The 17,876-nt window shown below is 46.9% G+C and overlaps 2 protein-coding genes across 11 annotated transcripts in view; one reads left to right on the top strand and one right to left on the bottom strand.

Moving 5' to 3' along the window:
• NPHP1 (nephrocystin 1) overlaps positions 1–17,876 on the bottom strand; it is a 109,346-nt gene that overhangs the window by 75,074 nt on the left and 16,396 nt on the right. For all 10 annotated transcript variants that reach the window (XM_077282884.1, XM_077282887.1, XM_077282886.1 and 7 more), the window contains 3 exons: positions 14,344–14,417; positions 12,107–12,167; positions 10,634–10,758 (listed from right to left, as the gene is read on the bottom strand). In XM_077282884.1, coding sequence (XP_077138999.1) covers positions 10,634–10,758; positions 12,107–12,167; positions 14,344–14,417 — 260 coding nt within the window. The remainder of the gene's footprint in view (positions 1–10,633; positions 10,759–12,106; positions 12,168–14,343; positions 14,418–17,876) is intronic.
• Positions 15,734–16,686, top strand: LOC143804621 (calcium release-activated calcium channel protein 1-like). The gene is given in 1 exon segment (XM_077282889.1): positions 15,734–16,686. A coding segment is annotated over 1 exon segment (669 nt). The 5' UTR covers positions 15,734–15,870; the 3' UTR covers positions 16,540–16,686.

Below are 17,876 nucleotides of genomic sequence, written 5' to 3'. Positions count from 1 at the left end.
GTGATTTGCGTCCATGCGCCTATTTCTCCAAGAAACTGTCGTCCGCCGAACGTAACAACGATATCGGCAACAGGGAGTTGTTGGCAATCAAGTTGGCCTTTGAGGAATGGCGACACTTCTTGGAGGGGTCGGTACATCAGGTTACTGTTATTACCAATCATAAAAATCTGCTGTATTTGGAGTCAGCCAAGCGTCTGTCCCCCAGGCAGGCTCGATGGGCATTGTTTTTCACGCGGTTCAATTTTGTTGTCACTTACAGACCGGGGTCTAAAAACACTAAGGCGGATGCTCTATCCAGGTGTTTTCCGGGGGGAGAACCTCGGGAGGATCCAGTACCCATCCTCCAAAAGGGTGTTGTGGTTTCGGCTCTCACTACCGAGGTTGAGGCTGAGATTGCCGAGGCTCGGGAGGAGGTACCTTCTGAGCTTCCCATCAACAAATCTTTTGTACCGCTTCATCTCCGCCTAAAGATTTTGGCGGAGCATCATGATGCTGTCCTGGCTGGCCACCCAGGGGTTAGAGGTACCTTGGAGTTGGTGTCACGTCGGTTTTGGTGGCCCAAGATCCGACAGGACGTGGTCTCATACATGTCAGCTTGTACCACGTGCGCTAGGGCCAAGACGCCCCGCTCCCATCCTGTTGGCACACTACTTCCTCTTGAGGTACCTAGTAAGCCATGGACGGAAATCTCCATGGATTTCATAACTGATTTGCCCTCCTCAGCTGGGAACACGGTCATCTTGTTGATTGTTGATCGGTTTTCAAAAATGTCGCACTTTGTGTCTTTGCCTTCGTTGCCTAACGCTAAGACTCTGGCTCAGGTATTCATGCAGGAGGTGGTCAGACTTCATGGGGTTCCGTCTGACATCGTGTCTGATAGGGGGTCTCAGTTTGTGGCAAAATTTTGGAAAGCATTTTGCTCACGGCTGGGGATCAAGTTGTCTCATTCTTCGGCGTTTCATCCTCAGTCAAATGGTCAGACTGAGCGTATGAACCAAAATTTGGAACAGCACTTACGCTGCTTTGTCTCTGATAACCAGGAGGAGTGGTCTACCTTTCTTCCTTTGGCTGAGTTTGCCATCAATAATCAACGCCAGGAGTTGTCTGGGGAGTGTCCGTTTTTTTGTGTTTACGGGCTACATCCTCAATATTGTACTTTGAGTCAGAGGGGCTCTTCCGGCGTTCCAGAGGAGGACCAGTTAGGAGCACAATTGTCATCAGTCTGGAGGAGAGTTAAACAGCGCCTGTTTAGTGTGGGTGCTAGGTACAAACGTGTGGCTGACAGTAAACGTGTGCCAGGTCCGGACCTGAGTGTGGATGACTGGGTGTGGTTATCCACAAAAAACACAAGACTCAAAATACCATCCCTTAAATTGGGTCCACGGTTTATTGGTCCATTTAGGGTCACCGTCGTCATTAACCCAGTAGCGTACCGATTGGAGCTTCCTACGGTGTATAAGATACACAACGTGTTCCACAGGTCTCTTTTAAAGAAGGTGGTAGGTTCTGAGGACGCGGCGCCTATGCCACCTCCAGTCTTGGTGGATGGTAATTTGGAATTTGAAGTCTCCAAGGTGGTTGACTCTCGTGTAGTGCGCCGCACTTTACAGTACTTGGAACACTGGTGTGGTTATGGGCCTGAGGAGAGGTCCTGGGTACCAGCCTCGGACATTCATGCGGATCGGCTGGTCAGGTTTTTTCACCGTCGCCATGCGGACAAGCCGGGTCCTATAAGCTGTGAGGGCCCTGGGGTCGCTCGTAGAAGGCGGGGTACTGTCATGTCAGGCGCTGTTCAGACCAGGTCGTTCGACAGACAGCGGTAATTCCACTTTTGACCACTATGTGCTCATTGGCGTCGGCTAGATTTTATCTAGCTGGTCCGGGGTTAATTTACCTGATGCCCGGATTGGAAGCTGGGCCATGCCCATTGCCTTTAAATAGTTCTCCTGAACATTGGGCGTCGCCGATTATAGCTTCTGTCTTGTGCGTTGTTATCTCGGTCTGGAGTGGTGAGCTAGAAGTTGGAGTATCGTTGCTGGTGGTGTATTTCCCTTTGTCTTATTTACTCCTTCCTATATTTGTATTTATTTTGCCCTGCGCATTTATAGTGTATTCCTGAGTGACTGCAGCGTGGTGTATATTTCCCGTTATCCTTGTCTGTTCTAACTGTGGGTATTGGTGTATGATCTTTTCACTGGGTGGTGGGCGGTGGTTTCAGCCTAGGGTTGAAACAGGAGACAGGGCGAGGGTCGAGGCCTAGACATGCACACCGTCAGTGTAAACTCTAGGTCAGTCAGGATTTCCCTAGTCTGAGGGAAATTGCAGGGGCCCGGGTTAGCCTCATTGGGGGACACAGGACCATAGGACGTGCTAAAGCAGTCCCTGGGTGGGAAACAATTAACTGCAATTGCTACTTGCACCCACAAGTTACAGATGCGGCACAGCCGCCTGCAAAATTTGTCTGCCGACGGTCGCATCTGCCGAGGCCTGAGAGTGAATATGGTAATGTTTTGTAAAGGTATGCAGGCTGGAGCAAGTCGCAGCCTTACAAACTTGTGCTGCCGAAGCTTGGTGCCGGATGGCCCAAGACGCGCCCACTGACCGAGTGGAGTGAGCCTTAGGCTACGTTCACATTAGCGTTGTGCGACGCAGCGTCGGGCGCCGCTGCGGCGACGCATGCGTCATGCACCCCTATATTTAACATGGGGGCGCATGGACATGCGTTGCACTTGCGTTTTGTGACGCATGCGTCACTGCGGCGCACGCGTCAGGGCGCACAGGACACAGCAAGTTGCATTTTTTGTGCGTCCAAAATCAAGCAAAAAAAGGACGCATGTGTCACAACACTGCGTTGTGCATGCGTTCACATTTGCGTTGCGTCGCCGACGCTACGGCGCACAACGCAAATGTGAACGTAGCCTAAATCCCTGCTGGGACAGGAAGACCTCTGACTCGGTAGGACTCCTGAACAGCCGAACGGATCCATTTGGCTATTGTCGCCTTGGAAGCGGGAAACCCTTTCCTCGGTCCTTCCGAGAGCACGAATAGGGCATCTGACTTGCGGAAAGACACTGTCCGCGAAATGTATCTCCTAAGAGCTCTCACTAAATCCAGTGTGTGAAGGGCCTTCTCGATGCGATGGACTGGTGCCGGACAGAGTGACGGTAAGACAATCTCCTCATTGAGATGAAAAGAGGATACAGCTTTCGGTAGAAAAGACGGGGATGACCTCAACACCACCTTATCCTGATGAAAATTCAGGAACGGAACTTGAGAGGACAGAGCTGCCAGCTCAGAGACTCGTCTGATAGAGGTGACCACAACTAGAAAAGCAACTTTCCATGAAAAGAGAACCTCTTGCAGAGGTTCGAAAGGAGCCTGTTGCAAAACTCCGAGGACCAGATTAAGATCCCATGGTTCCAACGGCATCCTATAGGGGGGCGCCCGATGGGAGACTCCCTGAATAAACGTCTTGACCTGTAATCTGTTGGCAATCCTGCGTTGGAAGAGAACAGACAGGGCTGAGATCTGCCCCTTGAGAGAACTAAGGGTGAGACCCAAGTCCAAACCCGTTTGTAAGAACTCGAGAATGGAAGGGATGGAAAAATGTAGAGGAGAACGTCCTCGCTCGTTACACCATGAAAAGAAAGTCTTCCAAGTGCGATGATAGATATGCATAGACGTAGGCTTTCTAGCGTTGATCATGGTAGCTATGACTTCTGGAGAGAAACCTGCCTGGGTTAGGACCCAGGACTCAACGACCATGCCGTCAAACACAGGGCCTCTGAGTTCTGGTGGTAAAAGGGGCCTTGAGATAGCAGATCTGCGCGATTCGGTAATCGCCAGGGAACGTCGGCAACTAGTTGAACTAGTTCCGCGCACCACGCCCGGCGCGGCCAATCTGGCGCAATCAGAATTGCCGGTACCCTCTCCGCTCTGATTTTCTTGATGACTCTCGGTAGGAGAGGAAGCGGGGGAAATATGTACGGAAGCCGAAAATGATGCCACGGGAGTACAAGAGCGTCTGCCCCGATGGCTGCCGGATCGTGGGACCGAGCCATGAAGTCGGGAACCTTGGAATTCAGCCGTGAGGCCATCAGATCCACGTCCGGGGTTCCCCAACGACAGCAGATCTGGTGGAAGATCTCCGGATGGAGAGACCACTCCCCGGAGTCGAGGCATTGCTGACTGAGGAAGTCTGCCTCCCAATTGTCCACTCCCGGGATGTGAACTGCAGAGATCATTGAGCGGTTTTCCTCGGCCCATCGGAGGATGTGGCCTACCTCTGTCATGGCCACCCTGCTGCGGGTTCCCCCTTGGCGGTTGATGTATGGTGGCATTGTCAGACTGAATCCTGATTGGGCGACCTGCTAGGAAGGGATGGAACTGGAGAAGTGCCAGCCTGATCGCCCGGATTTCCAAGATGTTGATTGGAAGGCGTGATTCCTGGGGGGACCAGCGGCCCTGAGCAGTGTGATGAAGGAACACCGCTCCCCAGCCTAGAAGACTGGCGTCTGTCGTCACAACCAGCCAGTGTACTGGAAGAAAAGACTTCCCCTGATTCAGGGAGGATTTCAATGTCCACCACCTGAGAGACTGTCTGACTCGCTGGGGACGGAGGAACCGACTGTCTAGGGAGAACGGGTTCCTGTCCCAAACAGCCAGGAGAGCATGCTGTAGAGGACGGAGGTGTAGTTGGGCAAATGGAACCGCCTCCATAGCTGCTACCATCCTGCCGAGGACTCTCATACTGAAGCACTGAGAGTGAGAGCGAGGCTGAGAGAGATTCTGAGCTTCTCGCTGTAAGACTGAGATCTTTTCCGGGGGAAGAAGAACCAACCTCCGGGACGAGTCGAGTATCATTCCTAGAAAGGAAATTCGCTGACCCGGTACTGGGGAAGATTTTTTGAAGTTTATCTTCCAACCCAGGCGAGAAAGGGTATCTACTGTGATGGCCACAGCTTCCTTGCAGGAGCGGGAAAGAGGGGCCTTTGATGAGGATATCGTCTAAATACGGGAGCGCCACCACTCCTTGGGTGTGGAGTATGGCCACGGCAGCCGCCATGACCTTGGTGAATACCCTGGGAGCGGTGGCGAGGCCGAAGGGCAGAGCAACGAATTGGAAGTGATCTTCCTGAACTGCGAAGAGAAGAAACCTTTGGTGAGAAGGTAAAATAGGAATGTGGAGGTATGCGTCCTGGATGTCTATAGACGCCAGGAACTCGCCTTTTTCCATGGAGGTGATGACAGAACAAAGCGATTCCATCTGGAACCGTCGTACCCTGACGAACCTGTTCAGCAGTTTTAGGTCCAGTATGGGCTGTACTGTACCGTCCTTCTTTGGAACAATGAAGAGGTTTGAATAAAAACCTTGAAACCTTTCGCTTTGAGGGACCGGAATAATAACTCCGTCTTTTCTCAGAGAGCTTATAGCTTTGAAGAACTCTGATGCTTTTGCCCTGGGAGGAGAAGACAGGAAAAAACGGTTTGGAGGATGAGATAAGAGATCTATTTTGTATCCGGAGGACACTAGATCGCGGACCCACTCGTCGTGAATGACCGAGAGCCACGCGGCACTGAAGGAAAGCAGGCGGCCGCCTACTTTGAGGGTGTCCACCGAATACCGCAGGGAGTCATTGTGTGGAAGGTCTGCCCGTTCTGGCGCCTCTGGATCCCGGCTGCCTTGGCCTGCCTCTCCATGAAGGGGAAGGCTTAAAAGAGGCCTGTGAACCTCTGTCTCCACGTTGTGCACGGCCGGAATCGGGAGATGTGGAAGTAGAGGACCAGTTTGAGTTGTAACTAAAAGATTGGGAACGAGCCTGTGGTTGCAGGTTCCGAAAGGGCCGAGAGGGTCTCTGTTGTGGAAGAAATTTACTCTTCCCTCCAGTGGCGTCAGAAATTAATTGGTCGAGCTTTTCACCAAAAAGGCGACCGCTCTGATATGGGAGAGAAGTTAATGATTTTTTGGAAATAGAATCCGCACGCCAGTCCCTGAGCCATAAGGACCTCCGGATGGTGATGGCATTTGCTGCTGCTTGAGGAGCGCAGTCAGCGGCATCCAGGGACGCGGTCACTACAAAATCTCCAGCTCTGGCTATCTGAGTAGCGAGGTCTGCTATCTCGGGGGGAAGATTGGTATCCAGTACTGCTGAAGACAAGACCTCAGCCCAGTGGGTCATAGCCTTAGCCACCCACGTAGCGGCAAAAGATGGAAAGAGTGCGGCCGCTGAGGCTTCACAGGCTGAACGCGCCATATTGTCGGTCTGACGATCGGTTGGATTTTTGATAGAGGCGCCCTCCGAGGAGGATAAAACAGATTTCGTAGCCAGGCGCGATACCGGAGGATCTACTGGGGGAGATTGTGACCAATCTTTTCTTAGATCCTGGGCAAAGGGATATTTGGACTCCATGGGCTTCTGCCCTGTGAATCGTTTATCTGGACGGATCCTGTGAGATTCAACAATTTGCTTAAACTCGGGATGAGTGGCGAACACTCTGTGAGCTCGTTTGGTCCTCTTAAAGGACACGGCATGATCCGTTTTAGATAAGGGTTCCTCCTCAAGTCTCAAAGCCTTATTCACTTACTCAATTAGAGAGTCGAGAGTCTCCTGATCGTGATGAAATTCCTGATGTAGGGACGTATCAGAATCGTCCTCTGAAACAGGTTCTCTACTAGCCCCAATGGAAGGGGAGCGAGAAATGGAACTCTCAGAACCCGAAAACCGTTGATGGACTGGGGATATGGCATGAGTCCTTTTCCTGGAAGAGTGAGAACTCCTTGGCAAGGTACAACCCCTGGAGTACGAGGGGTTCTGACCATCGGAAGCGTCGTCCGTATTAGTGCCCTGGTTAGAGGAAGGGTCTCGGAACGAGTCTAACGCTTTTGCCAGGGATGCCATAGACCGGGTAAGGGAGGTAGCCCATTCAGGGGGACTAGGCTCACTGGGTTCAGTATCAGCAACAGGTGGTTCCTGAGCCGTCACCGGTTCACAAGCAGTGCACAATGCAGTATTGTGACCCCGGGGTAATGATACCTTACAAGAGGTACATGCAGCGAAAAATACAGTGTGGGTTTTCCCAGACTTTTTGTGAGGCTTTGGTTGAGACATAGTAAAGCCTGGAGGAAAGCGCTTACTAGCAGGGGAAGTTAGGCTTACCCAGGTCCTGTGTCTGGAGTCCCCAGGGCAGGTCCGCAGTGTAGGCAGAGAAAAATGCTAGTCCTGAGGGCTGTGATAGGAAACGCTGGAGCAGTGCTGCAGCATCAGGGCTGTGGGTGTCCCAAGATGGCCGCCGAGACCAGGAAGTGGGAGCTCATCACAGGGAACGAGAAGCGCCCGAAAAAGTAGGCGGGGCTAACTGCCGGTGGGCGTGGCCAAAAGCTTTGGCCTGTATTGAGGGAATTTTTATTTTTTGGCGGTTGCGGCCTGCAGCGCCGCGACCGCTATTAGTGCCATCATTAGCTGCACTCCTTCGTGGGGTTGCCGCACTACGGACCACCCACGGACACAGGCTTAAGGTGCGGACCTCCCATACCCCGGGGACCAGGACCCCCCAGCGCCTCGGCCCACGCAGTGTACTCACGGTAGATGCAGTGGGCCGGTGCTCAATCCACCGTCGCCATAGTCAGGGAGGGGGTGGAGAGCTTCTGCCGCCATGTGTCATCCGCTATGTCAGTGGTGATGCAGAGGGGGGCTGAACGGACGCCATATATATCATGTCCGGCTATGCACCTGGCTCCAGGAGAGGTAGATGAAGGGCTATGTGGTCGCCTGCTATGGAGGGGGAGATCGGAACGTGCCGGAACCGTCGCCCATAAGGTGAGCTCAGGGCTGGCATCCAACGTTGCAGGAAAGGATACGGGAGGAACGCTCCACGTACTTGCCTGTTGATGGTTCGGGGGAGATCGGAGCCTAGAAAGGATCCGTCGCCCCCATTCGCTCCGTTAAAGGAAAAAATAGAATCAAAAATTAAAATAAAAACGGTGGGGTCTGAAACAGACCCAAATGCCTCCTACAGACACTAAGCAAGAACTAGTTCACTGAGAGCCAGCAGGAGGGTGTATACTGCAGGGGAGGAGCTATTATTTCTGTGTTTTTCTGTGTGTCCTCCTAGTGGCAGCAGCATAACACCCATGGTCCTGTGTCCCCCAATGAGGCGTAGGAGAAATGGGATCCAGTTTTGGGCTCCACATTTTAAAAGGGATATTCAGTAGTTAGAGTCAGTTCAAAGGCGGCAACTAGATTATTATAAGGGACGGAAGGCTTCTTGTATGATGAGAGATTGGAAAATTTGGGCTTGTTTAGCTTAGAAAAAAGACACCTCAGAGGAGATCTCATTTACATGTATAAATATATGTGTGGTCAGAACAAAGGACGGCACATGACTTGTTCCTTCAAAGGACCACACTAAGGACCAGGGTGCACTCACTACGGGTGGAAGAAAGACGATTCTGACTGCTAAATAGGAAAGGTCTTTTAAGTTAGAGCAGTCAGACTGTGGAATGCCGACCACAAGAGGTAGTAATGGCCAACACTGTAACAGCTTTTAAAAAAGGGAGGGATGATTTCCTCAGTACACATAAGGCTACTTTCACACTTGCGTCATTTGGCCTCCGTCGCAATGCGTCGTTTTGGGAAAAAAACGGATCCTGCAAATGTGCCCGCAGGATGCATTTTTTTCCCAGAGACTTGTATTGCCGACAGATCGTGACGTATGGCCATACGTCGCGTCCGTCATGCACTGGATGCGTCGTGTTTTGGCGGACTGTCGTCACGGAAAAACGTTCAAGGGAACGTTCTTTCGTACGTCGGATCCTGCATTCCCTACCGCGCATGTGCGGCCGGAACTCCGCCCCCTCCTCGCCGAGACTTTGGAATGGGCAGCGGATGTGTTGAAAAACTGCATCCGCTGCCCACGTTGTGCCGAATTTTCATAACGTCCGTCGGTAAGTCGCGCCGACGCTTTGCGACGGCCGCGTACCAACGCAAGTGTGAAAGAAGCCTAACATTATGGGTTATAGTTCATTTAGAGCAATTGGTGGACTAAGGTTGAACTTGATGGAACTAGGTCTTTTTTCAACCTATGTAACTATGACTTCTATACTAAATTTCTGACTTTTTTATGGTGCACAATGAAGCTTTTCTTAAGCATGTGAATAAAATTAGATGTGCAGCCTCAAACCACATGCTTTGCGCTGCTGAAAGACCTCTGATTTTGTGCAGTCCAGATGTGACATTTATTACTAATGACTGGCAGTTATAAGTTTTGGGCCCACCCAAGGAAAAGAGCAGGATATAAAAAGGCAAAAAAGTATCTGGGCAGAGAAAAGTGCAGAAAAAATGGAAAAACAATATGAAACAAGGAGGAATTTTTGCAAAAAGGTCATTTTTGATTAGAGGAAATAGGTGTGATGCTTAATTTATGATGAGGGATTATTGAAGGTATCTTTGATTTTGAGGAAAAAACTTATGTAAAGTATTTCAAGGGATTTTATCTCCTTTGTTAACTTTTTCAAATAGTCCTGTTGTGATAAAAAAAAAAAGAAGTAGCATATACTCACCTTTTGCTCCCTCACCATTCCTCCATCCTGTTGGCTGTGAGCAGTCAGATAATACTTGGCTGCAGCTGTCGAACGCCAATCATACCAGTAGAGAAGGAGAGGAGTCTGTCCAGGGAAACAGCTAGCAGGACTGAGGAGCAGTGGTGGCAGCATATATTAAACTATTTCTAATTTTTTAACACACTGAAGCCATATATGCGATTTAAGAGGACCTACCACCACTTATTGCATATTAAACTGTCTACTTTATGATAAAGAGAATGAAGAGCTGAATATAGTGTAATTTTCCTTTTTTAGTTTTCTGCTCAGTTGCTGAGATTTTGGCTTCTAAAGTTTTGGGAGCCTAACATACTAATTTTCCCTTCAATGAGTGGAAAAATTATTCTCTGGGGTGTTTAATCATGTAATCTCATTACATACAATACTCTGGATCTATCCCAGGTATCAAGTAATAATTCCCCGCACATGGGATAGCTCCAAGGCTTTGTGTGTGACAAACAATGCTCGGTCGCTGCAGCTCTCATCTCCCAGCACTGTCATGGTATTCATAATGTAATGACATGACAGCACCAGCAAAGGAGAGCTGTGGAGTGGAAGCAATGTTTGTCACATATTATTATTATTCACCGATACCTATTTTCCTGGGGCTTGTAATGTCAATAAACTTCAGAAATGAGGAGTGATCATAGTAAAAAAAAAAAACATTTCTGAGCTTCTCTGGGGGAATTTCTCTTTTTTCTACCTGTGTGAAGGGGCGTTTCCTTTTTTGCTCCTTTGCCTTCTTATGATTGGTCAAAGTCATAGAGAAGTAAGAGTAAACACCCCCAGAGAAGAATCTCTGCTAACGCCCTTTTGCTTGAAGAAGAAACTAGCTCAATAGGCGTCCTAAACTTTAGAAGACAATATCTCCACTACGGAAAGCTGAAATTAAAAAAAAACAAAAAAACTATTTATTCAGGTCTTCAGCCCATTTATTATGAACTAGTCAGTTTTACTTTTAAACGATAGTACAAGCTCTGCTTTAAAGAAAGGGGAAGTAAAATAAGAAACAGATAACTAGTATTTATGATTTACTTGACATCTTCTCCATGTGCTAAAGTCTTTGCCAGATTCTGCAAGTGGTGAGACAACTGCTCCAATCTCCGATCTTCCTCATCTTTCCTCAGGTCATAATTCCCAACAGGCCCTGGTTCATCAGCCTAAAAGTAAAGGAAGATCACACATTTTTCTTTTAGAAAGAAGTACTTAAAATTACAATACTATTGAAGACAATGTGGGTGTAAGTATTGGACATAAACTGCGTACTGCAATACAATGTCGTTCTTCTGCACCAAGAAGAAAAAGTGTGGGTGTTATAAGGGGCCAGCAGACATTACAATTACATTATGGAAGTGTGGAAATTCTCAGTTATAAGGAAAGTTTGACCAATCTAAAGATATTAACTAAATTTATTAATACATTAACTGATTCTAAACAAGATCTAGGGTTGTCTTGACCAGATACACTTTAGAGATGTAAATAGGAATATTTCCATTTATTGGCAGCACTCCTAAAGGGTTGTCCAAAATTAAAAAATTATGTCTGCTTTCTTAAAAAACTGCATTACACCCGTCTGTTATGTCACAAATTGTATTTCCCCTCCGCTCCTTTAATGTGACTAGGGATGAGCTGTGAGTGTAGACAGGTGAAGTGCTGTTTTTGAAAGAAAGTGTCCATGTTGTTCTAATTATGGAGAAAAAACACTTAAAGTACCTTTCCAGCCTATTTTTTTTTTATTTCCACACCCGTTAACTATCAGAAAACTATTTTCAGGTTGTGCATTAAAATAATTACCGGTCGCTGTCTTCTGTTGTTTCTAGCGCTCTCCTGCATCATGTGACCACAGCTTTTTCTTGACGGCTGACACCACGGACCGTTACTTACTTTCTTAATGGAAATCTATGAGATTCTTAAATAGAGGAAGTGTCTTCCATTCACACAGAAACGGTGTTCTGAGTGGGGGGTCACAACTAGAGATGAACAAATTTGTTCGGCTCCCTCCTTATTCGGCAAGCTATAGCGCTTACCGAATAAGCTGCAGAGGGAACCTGGATACCTGGATCGCACCGGCTGATCAGCTGATCCAAGCCGCAGCTGCATGTGTCGCGGCTGTTTCACTGTCACAACACATGCATGGAAAGCCTGTTTGTTGGGCTGATCAACCCCAACACTCCATGTATCCGGTCCCTCTGCAGCTTCTTCGGTAAGCACTTATAGCTTGCCGAATAAGGAGGGACCCGAACAAATTCGCTTATCTCTCACAAGATCCATTGGCAGATTCGAGCGGCACTGGAAATGGCAGAAGACAGCAACTGGTAAGTATTTTAACACACACATTGAATACACATTACTGATAGCTAACAAATGGTGAAATTAAAAAAACATTAAAGCGGGACTTTACAGAATATTCATTCATAACACCTCCCTTCAAATAGCCTTAGTACTAAGAACTTTATACAAAATGACATGATATGCACATATTTCTAGTACAGAATAACATTTGCCTACCTTTTTTAGCCCTTGAAGAGCATCTCTGTTTTTTTGGACTAAATTCTTAAGATGAAGACATCTAAAAGAGATTAATTAGCATATACTTTAACAATTCATCAGAATAAGACATTACAGGCAAATTTTTCCTAAGGGTGTGTGTCCACGGGCCGGATTACATCCGGATTAGCTGCGGATTGAACACTGCGATAGATTCATTTGGATGTTCTGATATTCTATTGATGTTCTAAGTCTGTCTATGAGATTCCAGCTAAGGATTTTCGCTTTCCTGTTTCTTTGCTATACTTTGCACCTCTCTTCTGATTATCATTAGGACGTACAAATAGAGAACAAGACCAGCACATCCAAGCTAGTGTGAACAGGCGCCAACCAAAAAAAAACATAAAAGTTGAAAAAGATCATCATTGCATCATTATTTACCAAGAATGACTACTCTAGAACACTGAAAATTCATTACTGCCATCGAAAACATGAAAAAAGCGCTATATAATGTACACATGAAATATTTATCTGCAAAAATTGCTATGAAAAAAGGAAGGTACTTCGCACATAAATTCGCCAATATATGTGAGCCCAATTGCCACATCAAGACGTCCTTCGTAATTGGGTCCCTGTCCTGTTTTGTCACCTCTCCTGGGCAAAAAAGCCTACAATTTATGGGTCAGGAGTTGACCAGCTAAGGCTGGTTTCACATTTGCGTTTTTTTGCCGCTGCGTTTTAGCGCAAAAAAAGCATGCGTTTTTTTTCCTATATTTAACATTAAAAATGCATGTGTTTTTTTTGTATGCGTTTTGCCGCGTTTGACGACCCATGCGTCGTTTCTATGCTTGTGTTTTGTTGCGGAAATGCAACATGTAGTAATTTCTAGAGGCGTTTTTTTGCGGCAAAAAAACGCATGCATTTTTTTGCGGCAAAAAAAAATATTGCTGTCTATGTAAACACATGCGTTTTTAAGCACATGCGTTTGGTTGCGTTTTTAAACGCATGCGTTTCAATAGAAAAAAACAAGATACACACTGATAAGCCACCCCCCACCATCAAGGTGATAAAGGGATCCAAACCCTAACCCTAACCCTACCCCTAACCCTACCCCTAGGGATCCTAACCCTAACCCTAGGGATCCTAACCCTAACCGTAACCCTACCCCTAACCCTACCCCTAACCCTAGGGATCCTAACCCTAACCTTACCCCTAACCCTACCCCTACCCCTACCACTAGCCATAGGGATCCTAACCCTAACCCTACCCCTAACCCTACCCCTAACCATAGGGATCCTAACCCTAACCCTACCCCTAACCCTACCCCTAGGGATCCTAACCCTAACCCTACCCCTAACCCTAGGGATCCCAACCCTACCCCTAACCCTACCCCTAACCCTAGGGATCCTAACTCTAACCCTAACCCAAACCCTAGCTATTTCTATTTATAGTGGGTTTTCTTGTTGATTTTGATGATTGGCAGCTGTCACACACTTCTCAGCATGCGTTTCAAAAACGCAAAGGCAGGAAAAAACACATGTAAACGCGTCAAAAAGCCGTGGTTTTTTTACTGCATGCGAAAACGCATGCGTCTAAAAAACGCAGCGTTTGCACGCGTTTACATGCGTTTTTTTCACCACCTGCGTTTGCGTTTTAAACGCTGCGTTTTTAAACGCAAATGTGAAACTAGCCTAACTACTTAAAATCACCTGTGGCTATTGGGAGTGGGAGTGCACATGTCCAAATAATAATAATAATCTTTATTTTTATATAGCGCTAACATATTCCGCAGGACTTTACAGTTTGCACACATTATCATCGCTGTTCCCTATGGGGCTCACAATCTAAATTCCCTATCAGTATGTCTTTGGAATGTGGGAGGAAACCGGAGTACCTGGAGGAAACCCATGCAAACATTGGGAGAACATACAAACTCCTTGCAGATGTTGTCCTTGGTGGGACTCCAGTGCTGCAAGGCTGCTATCCACTGAGCCACCGTGCTACCAAAAAGGTTTAATACAAATAGAGAACAAAACCACATATCCAAGCTAGTGTGAATGTACCTCTATTAATAAAGTTACTGGCAGTCTTTGCTAGTTGATCAAGAAAAGCAGAATATTAAAAGTTTAACTGTGCAACTACTTAGAAAATACAGAGATCTAATTACAATGCTACTACATACTGGATATTAATAAGGTGTGGGGTGGAAACTGTAAATTGTCACCCTATATTTTTTTACGTTGTAGATATTACATTACCTTTTATAAACATCTTTTCTGGTTCTGGGCTCCAGAACATCTTTTTCTAAGGTCTCCTGAAGTAAATTATCAAACTAGAAGACAAAAGAAAAAGTCCAATTATATTATTAGACTACACAGATAAAAGTAGAATATCCGAAGGAAAAGGTGGTTCTATACAAAAACCACTCAGTAACCCAAAAGTGGGGATCGATCAGGATGCAACTTTGCAACATACATCCCATACTAATTCTGACTGTGCATTAAAGGGTTTTTTCCCACAAACAAAGTTCATTTTAATTAATATATTTTGCAATAATAATAATTTTCACAACTGGATGTGTTTAAAAAGAATGTCCCTGTGCCGAGATAATCTTATAAATGTGTTCCTGCTGTGTACTGTGTAATGGCTGTGTCTGATCATACAGGGACATGGTCTGATCATAGCACAGCTCCTGCTAAGGTCCAGCCTCTGACAGCAATGTGAACATATCCTTAGAAAGGCTAAAAAGTAGACATCTTTACTGGTCAAGCCTCTAAAAACTTTCCAAAGTTGTTGGTTGCTGCTGCTCCTGCAGTCTGAGCTAGCTGGCTGATGGCCATGACAACTTCTTCGCGAGCTGTAATGGACTAAACTTAAGGCTACATTCACACTACATTTTGCCTTATATACAGAGAAAGTTGCTGATGCATGTGTCCAACATATTTTCCTGGTGAAGACCAAAAGCATGTCCTCCTGGCCTCCATTGAACTTATTTCAGTAGACAAAATTTTTTCACCTGTATAAAATATTACAGTCTGCTGCGCTATTCCATCTATTAGCATCCCACAAACAAAACCTATACAGCATGGTATAATTTTATTTAACACAGGAGTGTATTGAGAATGCTGTAGGCACATGTCAGGAAAACCTCCTGACACACACTGCAAATGACCCGAATAACCCCATACATTTTTTTTAATCAGAATCTTTTTACTAAACATTTTTCAAATAATTACAACCATGGGAAGCATTATTTCCGAATAAATTACATACAAAAACAGAAAAGGAATGATAACCCCCCCCCCCCCTCCATCACATCTCCAGGAGAGCCTGCTCCTGCGACTTCTGCTTTTGTCGCCAGGCGCCAAAGTATTCACTCTGCCGGCGGTGCTGGTAATAGAAAAGTCAGAACCAGAAGCTCTGGATGGCAAGATCTGTACAGCCACTAAGGTTAGAACGTCTGGGACCTGTTGTATCGTTCTGTCTGGCATTATGAAGTAAGGCGACAATTCGCTGTGAGTCAGACTTGAGGCACACGGCGGGTGACGCCCTCTCTGGCACAGGCCTGTGGTGCTAGCAGTATCTTTCCCTAGGAGGCCCGCGCGTTCCCCAGTGTGTACCATGAGGCGGGTGGGCGAGCTCTACTAGGCTGGGGGCAAATGTTACCGGCGTGCAGTCCAGCAGCACAGAGATCCCGCCCGCGGCCCCAGCAGCAGCAGCAGCAGGAGGTGAAGGAGGAGGAGTTGTCCTAACCGGAGTGGATTAGCCGGAGCTACGTGGAGCTCATGAGTCTGAACGAGCACTCGATGCAGGCGCTGTCCTGGAGGAAGCTCTACCTGAGCCGGGCCAAGCTCAAAGCCTCCAGCCGCACCTCGGCCCTGCTGTCCGGATTCGCCATGGTTGCCATGGTTGAAGTCCAGCTAGATGCAAACCACGACTATCCAGCCGGCCTCCTTATTGCTTTCAGTGCCTGTACTACTGTGTTGGTTGCTGTACACTTATTTGCACTTATGATCAGCACCTGCATCCTACCGAACATAGAAGCTGTGAGCAACGTCCACAATCTCAACTCTGTGAAGGAATCTCCCCACGAAAGGATGCACCGTCACATTGAGCTCGCATGGGCCTTCTCCACGGTCATTGGAACTCTTCTCTTCCTTGCTGAGGTTGTCCTCCTGTGCTGGGTGAAGTTTCTCCCAGTGAACAATCCCAAGCTAGCGGTCAATGACTCGTCCCTCAGTCCTGGAAAATAAGCTGCAATAGCTTCAACGTGCATAATGGTGCCATTTGGATTAATATTTATAGTGTTTGCGGTTCACTTCTACAGGTCACTTGTCGGCCACAAAACTGAACGACAGTTCCAGGAGTTGAATGAACTTGCCGAACTGGCTCAACTTCAGGACCAATTAGACCACAGAAGGGACTCTGTCCAATCCCCTGGTCATTACCCATAACCGTTCAGCAACAAAGGGTTAATCGCTTCAATCTTGTGTGTTGAATACATAAGTGAGAAGTGGGCTGAGTTGGAGCTCAGGAAGGGCTAATTCTTTAATACTAGGAATGCACTTTGAGGCAGAAATCAAATCTAGAGCTTCTACGGTTCTTTCTGACCATCTTCCAGTGTGAAAGAGGGGAGAGATAAATATCTATGCATTATGGTGTATGTGCGGTCAAGCTGAAGTTATTAACTCCCTGTTCCAGCCAACTGGAGAGCACCACACCCTACTAAGGCTTCCAGCTTGCTGCTGGAGGCTGCCAGATATAGCTTAGTGTTTCTTGGCTAGGTGTGCATCTTCTGCAATTGCTTTGCTTAGTGTATTACTGTTTTGACCCCGTTTAGTGACCATTCCTACCTCTGGATCGCAACCTTTCCAGGGTAGCATTCTACTGGGTCCTATTGTAAAACCAGATCCCTGTAAAGGTGTCACAGGGTATTGGGATGTGGCCTCAGACATACATTACACCCCCTCCTCTCTTTTCTGAAATACCCCCATACATTTTAGACAGCTGTCCCCGGAACAATTGTCCAGCTGATCGTACAGTTGATAGTCATCTCTCCCGAACTCCCATACACAGGAGCGAGCGCTCAGATGGCTGAGACCTCCCATGATCTCTATGAGAGAGCCACCGAAAGACATATTTGGCATCAGCTTACTTCTATGAGAGAAGGATTGGCAGTCTGAAATCAGACATGCCAGACTCTTCTCTCCCCTGACATCATCCATCCGGACAATGGGGACATTAGACTGTTGGCCAAACCCGTTGATATCGGCATGCTCGGCCAACATTGAATGTGTATATGGGCCTTTACATAACAGGTACATCCGCTTTGGACATTAGCTATTTCCTTTAGAAGGACCTTTTGATAAAACCCAAAGAGCAGCTGTAATTTGTCAACTTTTACTTACCAGTGAGTTTTTCTTTTTTTTTTTTTTTTAAAGAAAAAACCCCTATAAACACAAAATCAACACTCAAATTGAAAGCCGTGTTCTTAGTTCCAACATCCCAGATTGCTAGCATTTTGGAGTCACTTCATGTCAGGGGTATGAATAACATGTTGATTCCATAGTCAGTTTTTCACGTGTCTAAGAAGGTGGAATACCGAAAAGGATTTCAGAAGCTATTGTGCAGGTAACACAAAGGTGTGGCCCGGTGTTCTCATTATGCTGACACTCCTAGTATCATATGAATTACAATGACTCAATAGTCCCGAACATCCTTTAAAACATCACACCCCAAAAAAAAACTTGATCAATGCAAATGACAATTAGGCAGAGCAGACATTAGTTTC

This window comes from Ranitomeya variabilis, chromosome 2 (genome assembly GCF_051348905.1).
Source record: "Ranitomeya variabilis isolate aRanVar5 chromosome 2, aRanVar5.hap1, whole genome shotgun sequence".
NCBI lineage: Eukaryota > Metazoa > Chordata > Amphibia > Anura > Dendrobatidae > Ranitomeya > Ranitomeya variabilis.
This window is presented reverse-complemented; position numbering and strand designations above follow the sequence as displayed.